Raw genomic sequence first — 21090 nt, 5'->3', positions numbered from 1 at the left:
CAAAATCTGATGAGTTTCTTTATGTAATGATCTACGATATCCTATTAAAATTATATCTTGTTTCCATACATTTTTTTAAGACCTCATGTAAACAGGATTGGCACATGTTCAAATCATGCTACTGCTCGCTATGGCTGGTCCTGTTGGAGAGAGAAACAAGATCCTCTCTCATCACCTACATAAACAACTCAGTACTTGTGTTTTCACATTCCACCTGTTATTCGAATCATGCTTTTCCAAAAGATTTATTTGATCCCGAATCATTATTTCATGAAAAGTGCACAAGATCTCACGTTTCATCATCCTGACAGGCAATTCTTACAAAACAAAAAAAGTGCTCACAGTTACAGGAAAGTGTGGAAGAAGATGCATCATTGTCCAGTGGCAGCAGGTGTGGGCTGTCGTATGTTTTTGGTGCGTGTGGGAGCCTAGCATCATACTCTCAACCAATTAGGTATTTCCCAGACAGCACTGTCAGCACAACCATACTCCCTCACCCCCCTCACAGTTTGTATCATTAGGGCAAAGCAAATCCAGACAGAAAAAAAAAAAATGTAATAAAATTAATCAGAATTAGAAATATCACACACATCCATGGCATATCGAACTTTATTATTTCTGGGACACGCCAAGTTGATTTCTACTTTAATGTTACTGTGCAAATGGACCGAATATCTAAAAAAGCTCACACACTGCATCACAGCTAGCCTGAATCTTTAATGAGATTTTTGTGGATCTGTTTGGCAGGTTTAACATCCGTGTGCACAGAACAAACCACTCAGGTGACAGGCTTAACGTGCCCACACAACGTTATTGAAATAGACACGGAACATTTCTTCACCCAAAGCAGGGCTCTCCAATGCCCCCACACAGTTCAGTTAATTGAAACTGCTGGCTGTTGTTTACTGGAACTGGTCAGAGGTCTGCTTTGGAAATACCTCTGGTGATTTAATGGGTTGCAGTGGGGTGCTGGTGACAGCTGGCGTTCCTGGAGCCCTGCGAGCTGAGAAAGTATCTGAAGAGCTATCGGGTTTTTTCCTCTCTCTCGCTCTCTCCCTCTCCCTCTCTCTCTCTCTCTCTATTTAATTCAGCTGGTAAGAATTCATTTACAAAATGCAGAGTGGCCTTAATCCGAAATCTGAAGACTTGAATTTAGTTCAAACAAAATGAAGGCGCATGCCTGTACACTGTGCCCGTTGTCAGCCCCTGGATTTATTGTTCACTGCAATGGGCGGCGTAGGGTTGAAATCCTCTCACTCCGCGTCACTCCAAGTTCAGCTGCAAGTCGCAGCACCCCCTCAGCTTTGTTATATGATCCAAGGCAGACACTGATGACCTCACATTAGCATATCCACTTTGACGAGGTTAGCATTGAGCCTCGTGGCATCTCCATAAAACCCAGGGGCAAAGGAGGCAGCAGTCATATCTCCTTGATTGGTTATAGAGTAGCAGCATGGACTGAAATATACAGCCCAGCTTGTTTTATGAGGGCAGAAGCCTCTATGGTAAGGCTCTGTGTGTAAATTATGGGGCTGGGGTTGGGTTAGGACATGAGTTGCTCGGGAATATGACATTTCTTCTATGAACAAGGTCAATGGAGAAATTCTCAAGTCACAGATGCAATAAGAATGTAATGTATTTGTTCCCTTCAAATAAAATTAAAAATCCTATAACTGCATCGGTTAAAGTGGAATAAGGTTGTGCGGATTGAACGTTTCTACAATTCAACTATCTGCTGCTTCGCAAGTGATATGTTTTTTTATATGAGAGTATCAAGGGGAGTGCTTATGATATAGACACAATTAATTCAGAGTATACTTCAATTCTTGTTATTGTAGTACTTTTTTTTTTTTTTTTACAAACAAAATACATTTAAAATTCAACTATATACAACATGGCATTAATAAAGGACCACTGCTACCTTCAGATAAACACAAAGATTGTGCAGGATTTCATCAACAGAAAAAATATCTAAATAAAATGAAGCCACGTTGCATCAACCTGGGAAAAATGTAAGACACAATATGGAAAGTTTGCGTGTCTCTCTTTTGGCAGATCGTTCACCCCAATAGAACTCTAAGCTTCTTAAAAGGACACGTTTTTTGCTGAATTTAATATATGAACTTTCAATTACTTGCATTTTGGCAAAAGAAGAGTTGCCTGGAGAAGCTGACAAAATACTATTAAAACAGGGACTCTTACAATAATATTGCAGGGCCTTTTTTTTTCTTCCCAACACTTGAGCGCCACTCTACTAATGTACACACTTTCCCCGGCTCACCTGTTCTTCTGCAGTGTGCTCTGCTTGGAGGTGCTGTCCGCTCGTCCTCTGAGCCCTGAAGCCAGCGGCTCCAGTACCACCACTTGAGGTTTGTCGAGAAAGCACCAGCCATTGTGCACGCCAACATGAAGCCTCCTTTCCTGGATGATAACGGTCTTGAGTGTACTTTCCGGTCCCGGTTGTTTCTGGGAAGGAAAAGAACAACACTTTCAAAATCACCACAAGTCCACAAGAATTTGCCTTTTATTGAATCTATGTTTCAGGCTCAATTCCTTCGATGTAATGAGAGTATTCGTCCAACCATTTCGTGGTTCTGAGAAGTGCTTTTGTCTGTTTGAGCATGGTAATGTTGCTCTGCTCGACACACCAGGTCCATAAATGACTTTCCCAATTGGCTGTAAAAAGAACCTGGGTGGCCTGTTTGGAGCTCTGACATCAACCTCTTTCAGGAGGAGCTGAAACATTGGCTGTCAGATGTGACCAACATCACCGATGCTGCTGTGGCTGAATGGGATCAAATTATTGCAGCTTGGTTATAAAACCTGGAGCAGTGTCTGCCAGAAGACTGGAGGTTGTTAGCATGATCATGAAAAAAGGAGACAATACATCTCCCTATAAAAACAATTAGGCTATTCATCTTCTTTTTATGCAATATAGTCGCCCCAAAGAAGCAAATAAACAAATGAAACAATCACATACAAAGTACATTTTACAGGACTGAAATATGCCAACGAGACAGCATATTTTACATGAAATAATACAATTACAGCCTTGTTTCCATTTTTTTTTTCAGAGGGAATTCCAAGAAATCAGTGACAGCTTGCCCCAATTATCACATTGCACTATCCCCAGGTCATTCTCTACCCCGACAGCATGGCTGTCACTGGTCAAGCACTCCTCTTGCACCAATCTTGCACATTCTGGTGTACAATTAAAGTGAGCTTCAGCATCCTGTCTACTTACTCTGCCCAGATTAAAAGAAGAAAAGTACATCTGAATAGAATATTTGAATTATTTGGCTATGGCATTGTTTGAAGCAGGGTTATGCTTAGGAAGATGCAGAACCATCAATTCCAGCCTTTTAACTGTTGCCAACCGAGTTATAAATAGAATAAAGCTGGGTCACTCCGTATTGGAGGCTCGTGTTGAAAAGAATTGCCATCGTCTTTACTCATACCTTTACTTCAAGTACAATCAATTGGCATCTTTGGCCAAACAATATACTTTTTAACTGAGAAGTAAATTTTCAAACCACATTTGTTTGGACAGGCCCAAAAAAAAGGTGTAGTGGCTAGCATTGTCACTTCACAACAGGAAAACTGCCAGGCTTGCAGGCCTGGCAGTTTCTGAATTTGCACGTCACATTCACAGTCCACAAACATGCACTTGATATTAATGGTGACTCCAAATCGCCTGTCGGTTTGAATTTCTGTGCCCGTGGTTGTCTATCTGTCTTTACCCTGTGATGAAAAGGTACAAGGTGTACTTTGACTTTGTCCAAAGTCAGCTGGGATGGATTCCAGTCCCCTTGGCACCATAAGTTGGACTAAACAGTATAGAAACTGGACGGACGTTTAGAGAGTCAATTAGACATGCACTGTTTTTAGCCACACTATTAACACAGGTGTGGGGATGGGAATTGTTCACCACTTACCATCAGGTCTGATCTATTACTTCATTCTATAGAGCGCCATTGGGAAAACCCATACGCCCAACGTCGCATCAGCAATAGAGGTCCTTTAGACTTTGGTCTTGGGGTCTAGAACCCATTTCAGCTGACACTGGGCCATGTGCAGGGTGCACCGGTAGCACATTTCTAGTTCATCACAGGGGGACACTCAATCAAAAACACCTCTACACACACTTGGATGAAATCCTGAGTTCCCAATCAACCTCACATTTCCATTCAGAGGGCAAGTTGAGAGAACTAGGGACTAAGTACAGGGAGGTAATGCAAATTAAAAAACTATTCAAAAAGGCCTCAACTGAAAGCAAGGCCAGGGCTTTTCCTTGTTAAGAGGAAGTGCTCACCACTACATCACTCGGCCAACCCTGAAATATGTGAACATGAGTTATTTTAAAAATATTTGTGTTAGGAGAAAAAAGGACAGTCGAACCAAACAGGTTGTAAACAAATCTTCGAGCTCATGGAAGTCAACTTGCCATGAAAATGCTGAATACCTGCCAAACAGGAACCAATTATACTTAGAAACTGAAGTGGTGGACTCAACATTTGCTGTTGGATTATTATGGAACTTGAACTTGAATTTTTACTGGTTCGTCTTTTGTTTCATGTGTTTGTATTTCATTATCTTAATTACATAAGCTTATGATTCTTAATTACTTTGTTTTAATTTATTCCTAATATTGTATTGTAAGGCACTGTGAATTGCCTCGTGTCTGAATGGTGTCCTAAAAATAAATTTGCCTTGCCTTGATTGCTTTCCAAGCGATCTTTCTCTTACACCCCCTGACAACCTTTAAAAAAGGCTTTGGACTCTCTCGCCAATCTGATTTGTCTAAACATTATAGTGAAGCCAAATGCTCTATTCAACATACAAAAGCAGAGATGGTTTTCTGAGTTTATTTCACAAAGTGTAATTTTTAATGATTTTCTTTTATATTCCATTTTCTATAATTTGACATCTTCGGACCTGATAAAACCTGCAATGATATCTGTCATACCCCACCACAAAGAAGAAATCAGAACACAGGTTGGGAACCGCTGGTTAAAATAAATCTTGCTTGTATGATATTTCCCCCCCGACTGTAAATGTTCAGCAAAATACTTTCTTCAGTGCGATGCCATTATAAACGTTAGAGAATGGATATGGCTATTAGAACAAGACCCAAGTTGTAATTATCTTGACGAGCAGTAACATCACCGTACATCATATTTTATGTTCATTATCCTTTTCGGGATCATGTCTGCGCTAATTGACAATGGTTTTAAATAAAGCAAGGCAGCGTCTCAGTGCCGATGGGTCCATTTCTGCTGCACCTGCTGTCACTAATGCACTGCCGACTGGCTCATGTTCCGTGACTGACACTCAACTTTGTAACCTCCGAACACAAAGCCACACAGAGCATACCTTTCGTCCCACTGCACTCCTTCCCATGTCTTTTATTTCAGTATTTTTCCTCTCACCAACACATTTCCTACTCCCACTCATATTTTTCCCGCTTTCTTCGTTGTCATTCTCTCTCTCTCTCTCTCTCTCTCTCTCTCTCACTGCTTCACCCCCTTTCCTTTGCCGCTAAAAACCGTCTCCATATCCGCCCACACTTTCTCTATCAAATTAGCATATCAATTCAGCTTTGGGGTTTTCTTTTAAAGCAGCAACAGCAGGAGCCAGAGCAAGAGTCTCAGCCCAGCGTGCCTGGATACAGTACAGCCCACATACCTCGCTGCTCTCCTCGTGTTAAATCTATGCACCGGCTCTATCAGCTTCCTCCCACAATTCCTCACTCTCTGTCGATCTGTTTTCTACCTACCATCCTCGTTACTGTCATTTGTTCTCTCACTTACAAGCAATGGCTGATCTGTGCCCAGCAGCGCACCACACTTCTTTCACGATAAACGACTAAGGTTGCTGACTTGACCTCAAGTGATTCCTTCCTTTTTCTTTTTTTTTTTTTCCTTTCTTTCCTGTTAGAAAATATCTCCTCTCATCTCGAGGGCTGTTGCGAGCAAGAACGACCGTGTGTTCGTGACACGGGGATTCAGTAGTGGCCACTCCAAAACCAAAGCCACAGGTAAACAGAAATACCAGCTGACAAGCGCCATTTTTTATTTTTTTTTTTCAAACTAAACGCAAGCGCAATGATCCATACATAGTGTGGTTAGAACTGTGTCAGCTCTCATTTGGCTTTGGGAGTGTTACATAAGCATCTTCCAGCTGGATCGCATGAGCCAAGGCTCCAGTCGATTAACGTTTGCGACGTAAAAGCCAAGACTAAGACGTCGCAGCACAATGGCGGGTGCATCACATAAGAGTCAGCGGCATTCGCCTTGATGAATAATTAGCCCGGAAAGTAAATGAAAAATAAAGAACCCAAATCCCAGAGCATCAGGTGAGGTGTTCCAAGAGAAAAGAGAGGAAGGTAAAGTGCACCTCTCTCTCTGTGACAAATAATTGTACTGTAACTAGAAGGTTGTAATCTCAAGAAAATTTCACTTAAATCATTTCCATATTCAGATTACGTTTCATTCAGTGTGATTGCATTCTCTTGTTATGTTGTATATATAAATAAATTGCCCCCGGGTTTATCTTGTTGACGAGAGAAATCTCCCAAAGAAATTTACATTTCTGATGTGACAATCAGCCACTACTTCATAATTGTGTTTGGCCTAAATGAAATAAATAACACACTGTAACTGCGGGAGTAAAAAAAGAAAGAAAGAAAAGGTACTTATTTAAAGCTGCATTTGTCAAACAACATATTTATTGTGGAGGCTGTTGGATGGAACAAGCAAAAACCTGTGCAGCCGCATGAAACTCATTTGAGATTCATTTTGACTGGAGCATCATGTGATGGTCAGCTGTTTTCAAATGGTGGGATTTATGAGTACCAAGCCACACATTGCTCGTCGGTCAGTCAACCTCTTCATCCCGTCAGGGCAATAAAGCCGCAACAATACTTCACTACCCAACCCTGTGCTGAACTTTGGCTTGTACTTCACCTCATAATAGACCCTTCTCATCCAGCTCTTTCATCACGGTCCTTTGCCAGGTGGTCTCAGGCCTCTTTCCCTCCATCCGGCTGGAGTTCATATGATGCCAGCTTTGGCTATCCTGTCACTGGGCACCATTAGGACATGACCAAGCCATCGCAGCCGGCCATTCTTAACTCAAAAGAGATATATTCATACCGTCTGTCTTTTCATACAGTTCCCTCATGTTGTTGGGCCAGTAGATATTGCAAATTGTACGAAGGCAGCTAGTTTAAAAAGACATCAACCTTTCTCATGTCTCCTTTCGTTACTCTCCAGCACCAGAGCCTTACAAAATAACAGCCTTAACATTGTCGTTGTAAAGCCTGAGCTTACTTTTCAGGCTGTCTTGTGTCGAATGAAGGCCCCATTCTGACAGACAGTCTCAGTTTTTGTCATTTTGTTGAGACTCTGTCAACAGTGCCACCACCATAATTGCAAAGACTGCAACTCTAAAGCTGTCGAGTTGGGGTGAACCCTCACCGACCGTTTAATTTGGTACATCCGAACGATATAATGTGATTCAGTATCACAGCTGGGCTTTTAGTTCTGCCATCACTAAGGTAATCATGTTTACTTTTCCTTGAGAATGTGAGGAAGGGTTCAGTTTGGCTATTTGTTTCTGAATTTAGACTTTGTTTTAGTGTAGAACAAGATTATGCTTCTCCCTTTTTACAGGAATCATCAACAACAAGCGATTGTATCTTGCAACACAGACTCAAAACATGGGTCCAACACACTCAAGGTTGAAAAAAAAAAAAAAAGCATCATCAAGGGGGAAAATTGAAAAATATGGATTATATTTTATATAAAAGACTGCCATATTTATATACCAGGTGAATATATGACTTTAAGGTGCTTTGAGATGATGTTCATACATTACATTGGTTTATCTTGAATTATATCATTATCTATACACAGCAGCATGAACCTTTCTTTGCCTTTTGTTTGCCAGATCATTTGTGATGCAAAGACTGTAAATTAGCCATACACTGTTCTATTGGCGAACCATTACATGAGCCGGCCCGTGTTTATATGGACCAACCGAACATAAATCTAGTCTTGGGAGAGTGGCAGCTATCACAACAAATGTGACAAGAATAAATGCCACATGCAGATTGCAAATTACTCTTTTCCGACACGCTATGCCAGCTCTCGCCTTTCTCCTTTACTGCAGCCGGCATCGGGAGCGAAGGCAGACAAACGGCTTTGTCTTTTGTTGGACAAGTCTGGCGTGAGGTGTTTCAGGGAGAAAATAAAAGAAAGACAGGAAGAAAGTTGTTTATAAGAGAGCATCACTGGAAGTGCTGCTTTCTATCCCTCTCTTCACTCACCCCCCCCCCCCCCGCCACCGAGTTTCTTTTTCATTTATTTCATTTCTCTTTTTTCTCACTCCGTCAGTTTCCCTCCCTCTCTACCTATCTTCCTCGCTATCCTCTTTCTTCTCCCTCTTGCCTCTGTCTGCTGCCGTCACAGATTTCTTCCTCCCTCGCCTGAAATATGAATATTTTAGAGCTAAGAAGCTTAAAGGGAACAATGAAATGGCCCCCAAGTTAAATTATACTCCATTTCCAGAGTCACAGAAGAGGGACTTTTCTGAGTGATGAGCGCACCGGTGCCACGTGGGCGTGTCTTTCTCTTTTTACCCACACACATAAGCTTGTTGTCTACTACCGTTGTGTCATATTTGTGCTATTCCCTGAGAACTTGCTTCGAGAATTGCTGAACCAGACAGGGGCACTGCAACCAATCAACTTTGTCCCCTCGGCTATCACAAAGCACACTTGACGCCTGTGACGTAGCCCCACTGTGCGAACATGCTTAAAAGGCGTTTGTATCATTTAAGGACAAGACAAAAAAAGGAGGCAGAACAGCACTAATTTGCATGCTTTGGGAGGCAGTTAGTTTTAGAGCTTTGTTTAGGGAGTAAACAAAAGCATTGTGTTGTAAAAGTAGAGTTGTTGGCCGCTTTTTTTCTTTGTTATCCAATTAGACGAATCACCCTCGTGTAGGCGTTGTAAAAAGGAATCCCACCATTCAGCTCAACTATCCACTTTCTGCTGGAAAAAAAATAAAAACGGTCCAAAATGGAGTGAAGCCAGAGCATCACTATTATCTGTGATGGTTACTCTCGTAGCTGGTGATCTATAGCGCATTAGGAAAAAGCAAAAACAGATTTTTATACAATTGGGGCCTTTAGGGCGAAACAGATAGATTTCCTAAAGTGCAAACCCCACATTTCCAAAGTGCTGGAAGTCTCAAGGAAAAAAAAATGACCAGACTCCTTTGAAATCTTGTGCCGGGGATGAAGTGGCTGGTAAAAAGTCAAAAGATAACTTTGGTGGAAAGCAGATCTTATCTCAGAGAGGAAACCACCTCTGAAAACACAGGCAATACATTTCAGTGGATGGTGGTGCATAATCATTGCTGACAAAGGCTTGTGTTTGATTCCGGTCCACATGAATGCGCTCCCTTCCCTCATCTGCATTTCAATCCAAAATAGAATGACAGAAACCTCTGAAGTAGGGGAATGGGAGATTATTTCCTCACTTGAACATTAACACCTGGAAATGGCATTACCATTGTCCCATATTAACAACAAAATATTCTCTGCCAGTCAATTTACCGGTCCAACTGCTGAGCGAAGCGGAGGGAGACAGAGGTGAGGATGAAATATTAGTAAGCAAAATTGATTTAGTTGGGGACACAGTCGTCTGAATGAAATGAGAGTGCAGAAAAAAAAGAAAGCCATTTAGTGCAAATTCAGAAATAATAGCTGTTGAAAAAGGAATGCAAAGCAGGTGGCAGCTGCCTCATTGTGCGCCTTTGAGGGGAAATGAGTGTAGATTGTCAGAGAAGCAAAATTGGTTTTTGAAGGTCATTCCTTTGTGTTCAGCAGCTAAGAGAAGAAGCACACATGAGGCTCAAGATGGTAAACGGATCTTGACCCTGTGATCACTGCATAGGAACTTATTCTAGTCACGACTGAGCCTGTCAACTCCTTGTAGCCTGCTAATATCGTCATATTGACTGTCACAACCAGACCTACACAGCATCTTCTCACAAGGAACTGATCATACAAAATAAGAAATTGAGAGATGTTACCTGACAGTGTTTGTCTTTTTATGTTACAAGAGGTGAATGATTTCCCATCCAGCATCCATTACAGTATAAGAGAAATATTTTAACAATAGGCGCAACGTGATTTGATTTCCTGCCTTACTGACTACTGAAGAAAAGAATACTGCACTGCCAACTATTGAGAAAAGGAGAACACAATTTTTTGCTTCTCTGCTAGAGGCACCTTGTTAGATTTTTGCTAATGAGGTTGGATTTCAAACAGGAGGAAGCAAAAAAAATAGAAGATATCACTGTTTTGATTTTAGAAATCATTATAGAGTACCCTGTTAGCAGTGAACTCAAAATACACCTCCCAACAATGTCTCACTCCTTTTATGGGCTAAAGTATCCCAGAGTACCAACCAGCATTATTTGCAGCATGGACAAATGGCCAAAAACACACTCATTCTGTACTGTATCTCCTTCAGCATGGCATAGCACGTTGGCTTTGATAATTAAGGAAAGTTCATGTGTCTTACTTATTACCTACATATTCAAAAAAGTTAGCTTGTTCTTGACTTTCAGTATGAATACGGACAGTAAATTCTCCAGAGTTTTTGAGTTGTTTTTTGGAACTCTTTATTTATTCTTTTTACATGCAAGTATTACAAAACATCAAGCAAAACAAAACAAGTCCACACCAAAGAAAACAAAAAAAACGAAAAAAAGAAATGAGAGCAAAAACCAAAGAAAACCCACTCCAAACCCACAAAAAAAGGGGTGAAAAGAAAAGCAGCAAATCACACAAATGGAACGTGCGTGTGTGTGTGTGTATGTGTGCGTGTGTGTGTGTGTGTGTGGGGGGGGGGGGGGGGGGGGGGGGGGGGTAATTATTCATCTGTCTTTTTGCTCTGTCCTCTTATCTGCTGAATTCAGTCCATCCTTTGTCTTATATGCAACCCATTTGGATCAGAGTTTTTTTTTTATGGTTCCTGCTTTAGTCCTTGGAGTGAGTCAGTTTCTCCATGGAGTGGATCTCTTCTACAATGGCCTGCCATTGATCTGGATTCGGGGGTGCTCTTTTCAACCACTTCCTAGTGATCGCCTTTCTGCATGCAAGGATCATGATTTTAAAGAGCTAGATGTCCTTTGTTTGAAGCACGATCCCGGGGTCCTTGGGGATCGTATATCCAAATACTTCCTTGAAAATTTGCAGAATTCCGTCCCAAAATAGTTGCAGCTTTGAACATGACCAAAATACATGAGAGTGATATGCATTTATGAGCCCACATTGTCTCCAACACTGCTGATGTATTGCCTAATTGTTTGTTTTTTTATATGAGGTGTGATAAAAAAATCTAAATAAACTCTTCCAACTGAATTCCCTCCATCTTTTAGAGCATGTGTTTTGCACATGGAGCACCAATCACCCTCTACCAACTGGATTTTCAACTCCTGTTCCCACTATAATTTTACATACAGTGAGGTTACTCCATTTTGCTTCTGTAGACTCCAATACAGTTTAGAGACCGTTTATATGCCGTCAACCCCTCGAGCAGCTCATTACCTTCTGCTGAAATTCCTTTTTTAAAATTTCTTTATCAGAGAAGTGTCTAAATTGTTGATAACAAAATAGATCCCCATTCTCCAAATTAAATTCTCTCTTGAGCTTTTCAAATAATTTGAAGGTTTTCCCCTTTATGGGTGTACAAACAGGACTTTTGAGTTTTAGGCAGGAAGCGTCAGAAAAGTTACCACAGAAAAGCTTTTATAGCGATGTGGCTATTTGGTCCTTCGATATCAGCTCTTCCTGATATTGTGAACCTAAATTCACCAAGAACTAAATTGTTCCTCTCGTACTGCGCGCTGACATTAGACCATCATGAGACAAGCTTTGTTTTGTTGATGCATTTCATAAATTATCTCACAGTCACACAAGGATTACAGGATTTTCTCCCTTCGCTTTAAATAAAAAAGTGCTTCCAATAAGGAAATAAAGGTTCAGAGCTATTACACAATGTCTTATTGCTTGCGCTGTGACACAACAGAAATTCCCACAAAATAAATCATGATTGGGCTTTTTGGGGGTAAAGTAAAGTAATAGAACTGAACACTGAACTGTGGACGGGCTCTCCACAGTGTGACACTGAACTGAGAGCACCGTCACCAACAGTGTTACCGCAGTAACCTTGAAAAAGTAATCTGATTACAGATTACTCGTTACTCCTTTTAAAAAGTACCTCAGTTACTTTGCTGATCACTTGTTTTTAAAAGTAACTATTTTAGATTACCCGTTAGATTTAGTTACTTTCCGCAGCTGCCGACAACATGCATGCAGACTGCATGTGTCTGTGTCTGTGCTTGGAGGAGAATGGCGGAGCGGCCGGGTTCTGTTCAATAATAAAGCGGCTTTGCAGACAAAAAACTAGTCCTGCAATAGTGACGGACAGTGACTTGGATGAGTAACTTTAACATGATTACTGGTCTGGAAATAGTAATGCGTTACATCCCTCGTTACTGGCCATATCGTGTTACTAATTAACACGTTACCGGCATCACTGGTCACCAAACAGAGTCAATCTAATAAATTAACCTAAGTTTTGTTTTGTTTTTTTATTGTGGAGGCTCAGATATTGTCTCTTAGCTTTTAGAAATGCAAACACTATGTGTTTTACATATATCTTTGGATATAGGTACAGCACACAACATTCAGGAATTACATATTTCACCTACTGTATGTGTTACTTATGTAAGTTTCCATCCAACGCCATGATGCCAATCAGAGGAAGGGTTTTGCAATAAAACATCATTCATTCTTTCTGTTGAAAACAACATAAAACACACTTATTTAATAATGTATGCTGGAGTTGTTTGTGCATGTCGTCGCTGTTTATTCTGCTCTTTTGTGAACTATTAGGCTTCATTCAGCTGTGCCCATGCTGTGTCATCACCAGATAATCTTTTGTCTATGTAGCTGAAAACTCCAAAAAATATTCCTCCTAACATTCACTGTATTGATGCTTTTAACTTGCAAATACATCAAAATAGAAAATTCATGATGGATAAAATCATCTCACTCAGAGAAAATGATCCCGCTATTCATTTCAGTAAAGTATCTAAGCACATCTCAACTAAAATGCGATCAGCAAAATACAACATTAACTCCTCTCGTGACTCATGACTAATTGCATCTTTCCTCACTTAACTTAGGAGTATAATTTTGAAAGTTCCCCTTCCTTTCCGATAACCCGCTTTATCTCATATTGATCATATGAATCGAACGGCACTGCACACAAATGCCAACTCGAGGAAGACAGCACTGCGGAAGCATTTTGAAGCAGTAAAAGTGAAGTGATTACAGCTTCACGGCTTCGCATGCAAAGTATATTAAACAAAGGCAACAATATCTGGTGTGGCCACAGTTTATACTTCAAACAGCATCAATTCTCCATCTGACCCTCATAATAAATTGTACAATGTGTTTGTTATGTTTTTGTTTATAACTGTTAATAGACGCCCATGAAACATGAATCAAAAGAGTTGAACCCCTCGTTATACCAGGTCGTCCGAACCAAATGGACGTCAGTTCAAATGCTTCTACTGTAGCATAACTCTTACAATCACTAGAACTCTTACAGTGATGTAACTAGCTTACTTTAATGGCCAAATTTTGCATTCAGCATCAGAGGATTTATTATCTTTTTAGTTAAAAAAAAAAAAAAAAAAGGGAAAAAGTGGATACAGAAGTTTCACTTTAGACATCAAAATCACCAAGGCACGACATTTATCTACATTTTTGATCCCTTCCTGTTTTGTTCACTAGTAAAACTAAATAAACTATGTGAACGAGTGCCTGTGACCTAAAGGTAGATTGTAGTATTCAGCAGGGGAATACATGTGGATTTAAATCAAGGATAGATGATAAGGATGTCCGATTCCTGACGTGCTAACATGGTGAGTCAAATCTGCTTCCCCAGCAGACACCTCAGAGTTTATCTTTCTGCTTCCAAGGTCCACTGGATGCAACAACATTATCATGTATAATTTATCAGAATCCTTATAGATTGTGCTTTGCATGCAAATCTGATTAATTCGAGAATCCAAAATTGCCCGTCGGTGCAAATGCAAGTTTGTATGATTGTTTGTGAATTTAGTGTCCCTGTAAAGGGACTGTTGACCAGTCCAAGATGAAGCTTCAGTTGGAATAAGTTTGCACAGAAGATAGACAAATAGGATTTTTTTTGGTAATCATGCTTTGTACAGATTTACTTCTGAATTTTTCTTAGTATGGACAGTTGGTGTAAATGTACACGTATAAAATGTAACATTTTTGGGACAATTTGTGACGAGTTCTCCATTTGCGATTCCTAAAGGACATGATTAATGTGAAATGAAGCCTATGCTCTGTAAGCTGCAACACAAGGATAGCGATTGTTCATAAGTAGTCCGTTATAGTCAATTCGAGGAACATTTGAGGTCTCAGTGATTAATTTCGTCCTTCATAAAAAGTTTAAAAAAAGAAATTTGCCAAAAGAGGAGCTGTAATTGTGCTACAACACCTAAATAGTTAAATAGTTGAAAAAAAAAAAAAAAAAAGAATAGAAAAAAACTCCTAGTTTTGGTGTTTCACAACTCTCCCAAACTCGACATTTTCCCTTGCCGTGAAAAGCTGTCAGCTGCTCGTCAGTAAGTTTTCGTGTCAGTACTTTGTGAAATCAACGTGTAGGCTGTTGTAAAAGGTAATAATAACTCGTACAGATGGCAACTGTCATTTCAAGAGGAGAGTGTGAGCGTTGCGAGAGAGATGAAGCAAGAGGGAGTGTGAGGGAGAAAAAGCAGGTGAAATTATGTCCCATATGAGTTTTGTATAAGCCAATTACCTAGTGAGTTACACAACTCCGACATGTTTCACTTACCTTTGAAAGCCGGAGAGCAAAGGGAAGCGCTTCTCGGGGTTTTTGTGATCATACATCACTCGTGAAGTCGAGCAGAGGATACCAGGAGGCCGTTAAATTTTGTTTTTCCGTGTTTATGTCTTGTTACCAGGTGGTAACACATCAGCCAGGATAGTGAGTCACGCCAGTAGCATGTTTTTTTGGGGATTATTGGAGCCCAGCTTCAGGCACCCCTGAAACGTCTGTAAATTTTACTTGTTTATTAAATCTGTTTATGTCAAGACAAACAAGTGAGTGAACAAGTGAATGAGTGAACAAGTGAGTATGAACCGCTACCTACGCAGTGGATGTTCGCTCCCCCGTATTGAAGGTGAGTCATCCATGGCAAGAAACAGCAGCGGCTTCATTAGCATGCTGCTCTCATCCTCCCACTCCCCTACTCCTTAACAAATTTTAACTGGCGCGGAGCTTCCACCGATAAATCATCGCCGCTCCACCGCCGAAACACTCCCATAACTCACAATCAAAAATATCAAGTCAAGTACGCATCCCACTGCATTTCAACCCCCCCCCCCCCCTCCTGATTTCACACAGTTTGTCCCCAAGCATAGCATTAACACTTTCTTCCCATGCATACGCGGTACTGCTCCAGCACAGGAACGCATCGTGTGGTGAGTTGGTCTCACTTTAAAAGAAAGCCTGACTCAACTGCGAGCGCCAACAGAGCAACAAGGGGATAAAGCCGCCATTAAAATAATCCATTTTTTAGCCTGACAAGAACGAGCCCGTCTCATATATTTGCAGTAGAGATATTGAAAATAGGTATCAAAATATCCAGCTAATTATTACAATATCACTACTCAGCTGTGTTGGAATATTATGGTGCCTTTCTTCATTTTTTTTTTCCCCCTTCTAGATATTACTCATGACAGAGTAGGCAGCCATTTTCTAATGACTGAACTGCTTTCATCGGAGGATTAAGACACGTCTGGTGCTCAAAAAAGGAATGAGTCACTCGGGGCAACATTACGTTTAATTGATGTGTTTTAAACAACATTTGGAGAAAACGACCCCCCCTGGCGAAGAAGAAAAAAGTAGAATTTGGCATCACAGGCAACGCATGTTGATACAATGTGAGGTTTGGTCGTTTTAAGGATTTAATTTTTTTGAGGCAGGATATCTCTGTTGGTACAGGAGGATCCATCAATATCTAGTATAGTAGAATGATATCAGGGGCTCTGTTAATTTGTATGGGCTGAATGTTTTGTGCAACATTTTAATGGAAAATCTGCTTTTTGTGCAGCCTGAGCAGAAAGCAAGTAAATACCGGTAAAACAGTACCACAAAGCCTAATATTAATGTACTTTCCTATAGTTCTTCATTCTGTGGCAAAAGTACTCACAATCATTGATTAAGAAGAAAAATAGAGATAGCATAGATAAGTATAGAGGAGTAAAGTGTTGATTCTTAAATGTATACTACTATATAAGTGAAAAAATTGTAAAAAAAAAACAAAAAAAAACTTATTATAGATATTATAACTTGGATAGACTTCAATAACAATTTTCATTTTGAAGGAACTTAGATTTTAAAGTAGTAATAACAGTTACGCTCAAATAATTCTTTAGGTGTCCCACAATGGGGAAATTTGCAACGTTGCAGCATCAAGTGGACAGTAATAAGAGTAAAGAAAGCATACCAGCAATAATAGCAAGTATTAGATACTATATCAAGAGTAACAACGTTATAAAAACAAGATGATAATCGTGACAATATTTCCCATTCTCACATGATAATATTGGTTGTGATTAGAATATATCAGAGATTATGTTAGTATTGCACAGAATAAATAGACATATACTGTAGATTTCATACAAGGGACCTAAATAGTGATGGACATTATAAAGTGCAGTGTGTCAAATTGTCCAGGTTATGGGTTCTATTTTTATTATTTTTTTAAATATGGGAAGAAAGTGTAGCAATATTTATGTTTACTTTTATTCTCCGCAATTAAACATAAATATTGCTACACTTTCTTTCCATATATTAAAAAAGACATGGAAAGAAAGTGAAGCAATATTTCAATTTATGTTTAATTGCAGAGAATAAAAGGCATTGGAAAAAAAAAATTAAGTAAAGTACAAATATCTGGAAAAACCCGCTTCAGAACTCAACATAAATACTTAATTATTTGGCAAGCTCGGAAAAACAGTTCCCAGATGCACACAAATGTTCATGTAAACTTTGAGAGCTCAGGTCCCTGTTAGACATTTCTTAAAATGTATATATCTACAAATCTATATAACTTATGTATTTAGCAGTGATGTCACTTATGCCAGTCAACTGATTGTATGTCATGACTCATTTATGCAATCAGATTATTTCTCTATAAAATGATATTAGCTCGACTTTACAAAATCACATAGACAAGTATTGCTAAAAAAAATACAAGCAATTTCCGTGTAGAAAGGGTTTTAAGCTTCATGAATTAAACATAGCAACAAGTGTGAAGCGAGGAAGGAAGGAGACATAAAAGTACCTATTTGTGCCGATTATGAGCTGCAACGAACCAGAACTGAAGCAACGGTAATGACGTTCCATGACACGGGCCTGATGACATCTGATCGATGGAGTTTGGTACTTCCATTTACTCACACAAAATTTACAGTTAATTTCAGGATGCAATATTACGCAATTCAGACCTACACCACTTCAGCAAAACTACACCTCCAGAGTAGAAAAACCCTTATCACTCATACATTAGCCTAATTCGCAATGAGAAGTGATTTATTGTGTGGTGTGGCATCAATTCATCTCTTTTGCTCTGGGAAAACCTGTTGTGACTCTTCAAACACTCACAACTTCATTCATGAATCCATCGGAGGAAAAACACAAAGCAAAAAATAGTGACAGTACAAGTTTTTTTTAAGTTTATGGATCTGTCTCTGCTCCTTCTGCTGCTGTGCATTTCCTGTCTTGTCTGACTTATAAAGGGTCTATAATCAGTCGCAGTCTAGTTCATCTAATGATTGGATCGTCAATCATTACGGAGACCTGCATTTCATGAATATTTGATGCGAGCCAAGTGCATTAAACCCCATTCTTTTGCACCGCATCGGTTACAGTAGTTACCGGCCTGCAGCCAAACCGGGTGTCCTCTGAGAACGATGTACGAGACGGATCCTATTTGAGAAATGCTCAACCCCCTTTGTCTTTTTTATAGTACCCGCGTCCACAGGGGCAGTCCTACTTTGAGTGCGTTTTCTTCTTTTAGGACAAATGAAAACTTCCTGGGAGCTTTGCTGCCAGAGTCTTTCTCCATTCATTAAATCAGCCCCAGGCATTTTGTTCTGCCTGCGGCACGGCATTGGTCCTCGCCTGCTCCTCTCCTCCTCTTCATCATCTTCTGTTCTCCTTGGTCTTTTGATCACGGGCCAAGACATCACATAATTTCTGACAGGATCTCAGGCCCTTTCATCAAGAGTAATAGATTTCTATAGAGGATGTGGGTGAGCGGCTGCTCCAGGTCGTTTCAGGTGAAACGACTGAAAAACTTGGGGGAGTGGGCCTGAAGATGATGAGAACGATCTTCACCGGACGTCAGACTGCGTTCGAACAGGTTTAACACGGCGGTTGAAATCCGTCAAGCGCACTCATTAATGTGCCGCCAACAGCGAAGGGCGCAATCTGGATATTATGTGGGGAAGTGGACTGTAAAACCAAGACATACTCTGGGATAGTTTATGGAGCTAAAAATAGAACTACTTATGGGGAGATTATGTGAAGACTGTATGTCAGACTCGCAGCCAGCATAAAGGATTCGTTTCACGCTGCACTGTACGTTCCTCTGCCTTCCCATTCCTCTTCATTCTTGTCACTTCACATCTACCACCGTACCAATTTAGGCATAGACACACTGGAACATAGTCACAAACACACACGCGCACACACTAAGGCTGATCTGGCGGGTGAGGTGTCAGCATCACTTCAGAGACAGCTTGATGACAATCCAGCTGGAGTCACACTTTTAAAGGTCACACACAGATCATACACACCCTTTTTCTTTCTGTCTGTCTCTTAACCCCCACCACACCCACACCCACACCCACACACTCACACCCGCACACACACCCACACACACACCAGCAAATTTTAATTAATAGCTGCAATCGTGCCGACTTCTGCATGTATTAACACCTCTCACAGACGTGAGAATGTCATCATATTGCCGAAGTTATAAAAGTCTGGAACATTTTACTAATCTACGCAACTTCGGCTGGATGTGAGAACCTTTGAAGAATGTATCACAAACGTGGGGGAAAAAAAAAAAAAACCTCTGAAAGCCAAAATGAGAAAATTATTCACGCTAACTTGTCACTTACCTCACCGAGGAAAAGGAGTTGTAGTCTACTTTCCTTTGTTTTGCATTTAGATAGAGGGGGATGAATTATGTACATCAGCAGGAAAAGATGTGAGCGCATATACAAGAGGCAAAAACGGGCTTCATTAGCTTATCTGAGTTTCTGGCGTTATCCTTCCAGCCAAGGACGGGCACATTTATGTGTTGTTGTTGTTGTTTTGGTTCATTTTATTGTGGTCTAAACATTCTAGTCAGATATATAGGTATGTGAAGAATGTTAAATTGTATCCTGATGTACTTATAACATACCAACCTCAGAGCAGCAGTGATGTAAGAGTGCAGTCACACTTCCACTCCCGGGAGGTTTTCTAGTCATGGTCCTGAGAGGAGCACATTGAGTGGGGTAACTTTGGGAGGATAAAATGTGCCTCAGGAAATTTAATAGCAATCGGATTATTAAATTAGATTTTCCCTTGTGAGTCCATTTATTAATGAATGTAGTAATTTATTGCCCTCTTTCTCTCTGCCATTTTTTTGGGGGGGGACATAAATGCACATTCTGCCATGATGTAAATCTGGGAGCCCCTGCAGTGTCACAGGGCAGCGCAGAGAAGTTAGGGAGGGATGATTCTCCATAAAACCCTTTATATAGAACTACTCTGGAATAGGATTAGAGGTCCCCGAAGATTGGACTCTCTTTGGTGGGTCTGGAGAGAAGATTCCATAGGGAAGCAAACCCTTGACCCATGAAATGCCAACCTCTTATAATTATGGGGGCCTAAAACAGTTTACACCCTCACATTAAGGGAATGTGTTTTCTTTGTCGGGACAAAAAAACAAAAACCTCTCCAAATACGTGAAACTATTAAACAATTGCACTTTTAAAGCGAGCCGCTGTTGGGTGGTTAAACTAAGGCCTCATTACGTTTCAGGTGAAAAAAAAAAGGATAATTATTTTTTTTCCATTTTTGTTTCAGAAAAGTACCGGGCTAAAACAGCAATGTTTTGAAAATGATGACTGTTTACACGGAGATGGTAGAAATGCTGAAAATGTATTTTGTCACACAAGGACACTCGTGGGTGCTATTGTCTGATTTTGTGATGAAACCACACACACACGTGCAGAGAACGATACACTATAAACATTTGATAATAATTTAACATCTAATTCATGCTTTCCACGTTCGCGTGTCTGCAGGGTACGCATCGGTCCATGTGACGTAAATATCGCCATCCACCCCTACGCACGAGGGATCACGCACAGCCTAATTTTTGTGACCGCTTAGACTGGGTGCACCGACCACACATGCACCAGCGCAAAAAAACAACAACAGCAATGAAAGCCTACTGAGCGCTTGTGCGTTTACCTATCTGTACAATCGCAATTTAAAAGAATATAAAGATAGCCAAATGGCTTAGAACTCCTGGAGTGAAATATGAAATATTTAAGGAAAGGAGAACTCCGGCCATCGGAAGTGGAAATATTTTGGGGATTGTTCCATTATGTTATGGAACTTGCACCGACGTGAACGCTGAAACGTAGTATCGCATGCACATCCGCCATCCGCACAAAGTTCCACCTTGGGAGCCACTTTGAAAAAGTCATGTTTTCACTGGCTCTGAGTACCATTGTGTAAATGGACACCCAAAATGTAATGAAAAGTTTGTGGAAACGGGTCTTACGGTAAACTTAAGCGTGTAAGACTTCGGTTGGTGAAAGTAGTACTCATGGCTGAGCACTGGGCAAATCGACAGGAAAAAGGTGAGGTAATGCAAGATT

At 40.4% G+C, this 21090-nt stretch overlaps 1 protein-coding gene across 1 annotated transcript in view; it reads right to left on the bottom strand.

The window, feature by feature from the left end:
- The window catches only part of nphp4 (nephronophthisis 4), a 195970-nt gene that overhangs the window by 125039 nt on the left and 49841 nt on the right, over positions 1–21090 (bottom strand). Inside the window, exon 7 of the mRNA XM_080470227.1 lies at positions 2282–2466. Within this exon, the coding sequence (XP_080326353.1) occupies positions 2282–2466 (185 nt within the window). The remainder of the gene's footprint in view (positions 1–2281; positions 2467–21090) is intronic.

The sequence above is a fragment of the Lipophrys pholis genome (assembly GCF_963383615.2).
Source record: "Lipophrys pholis genome assembly, chromosome: 8".
NCBI classification, from domain to species: Eukaryota; Metazoa; Chordata; class Actinopteri; order Blenniiformes; family Blenniidae; genus Lipophrys; species Lipophrys pholis.
The sequence above is the reverse complement of the archived record's forward strand: the minus strand, read 5'-3'. Positions and strand labels throughout refer to the sequence as shown.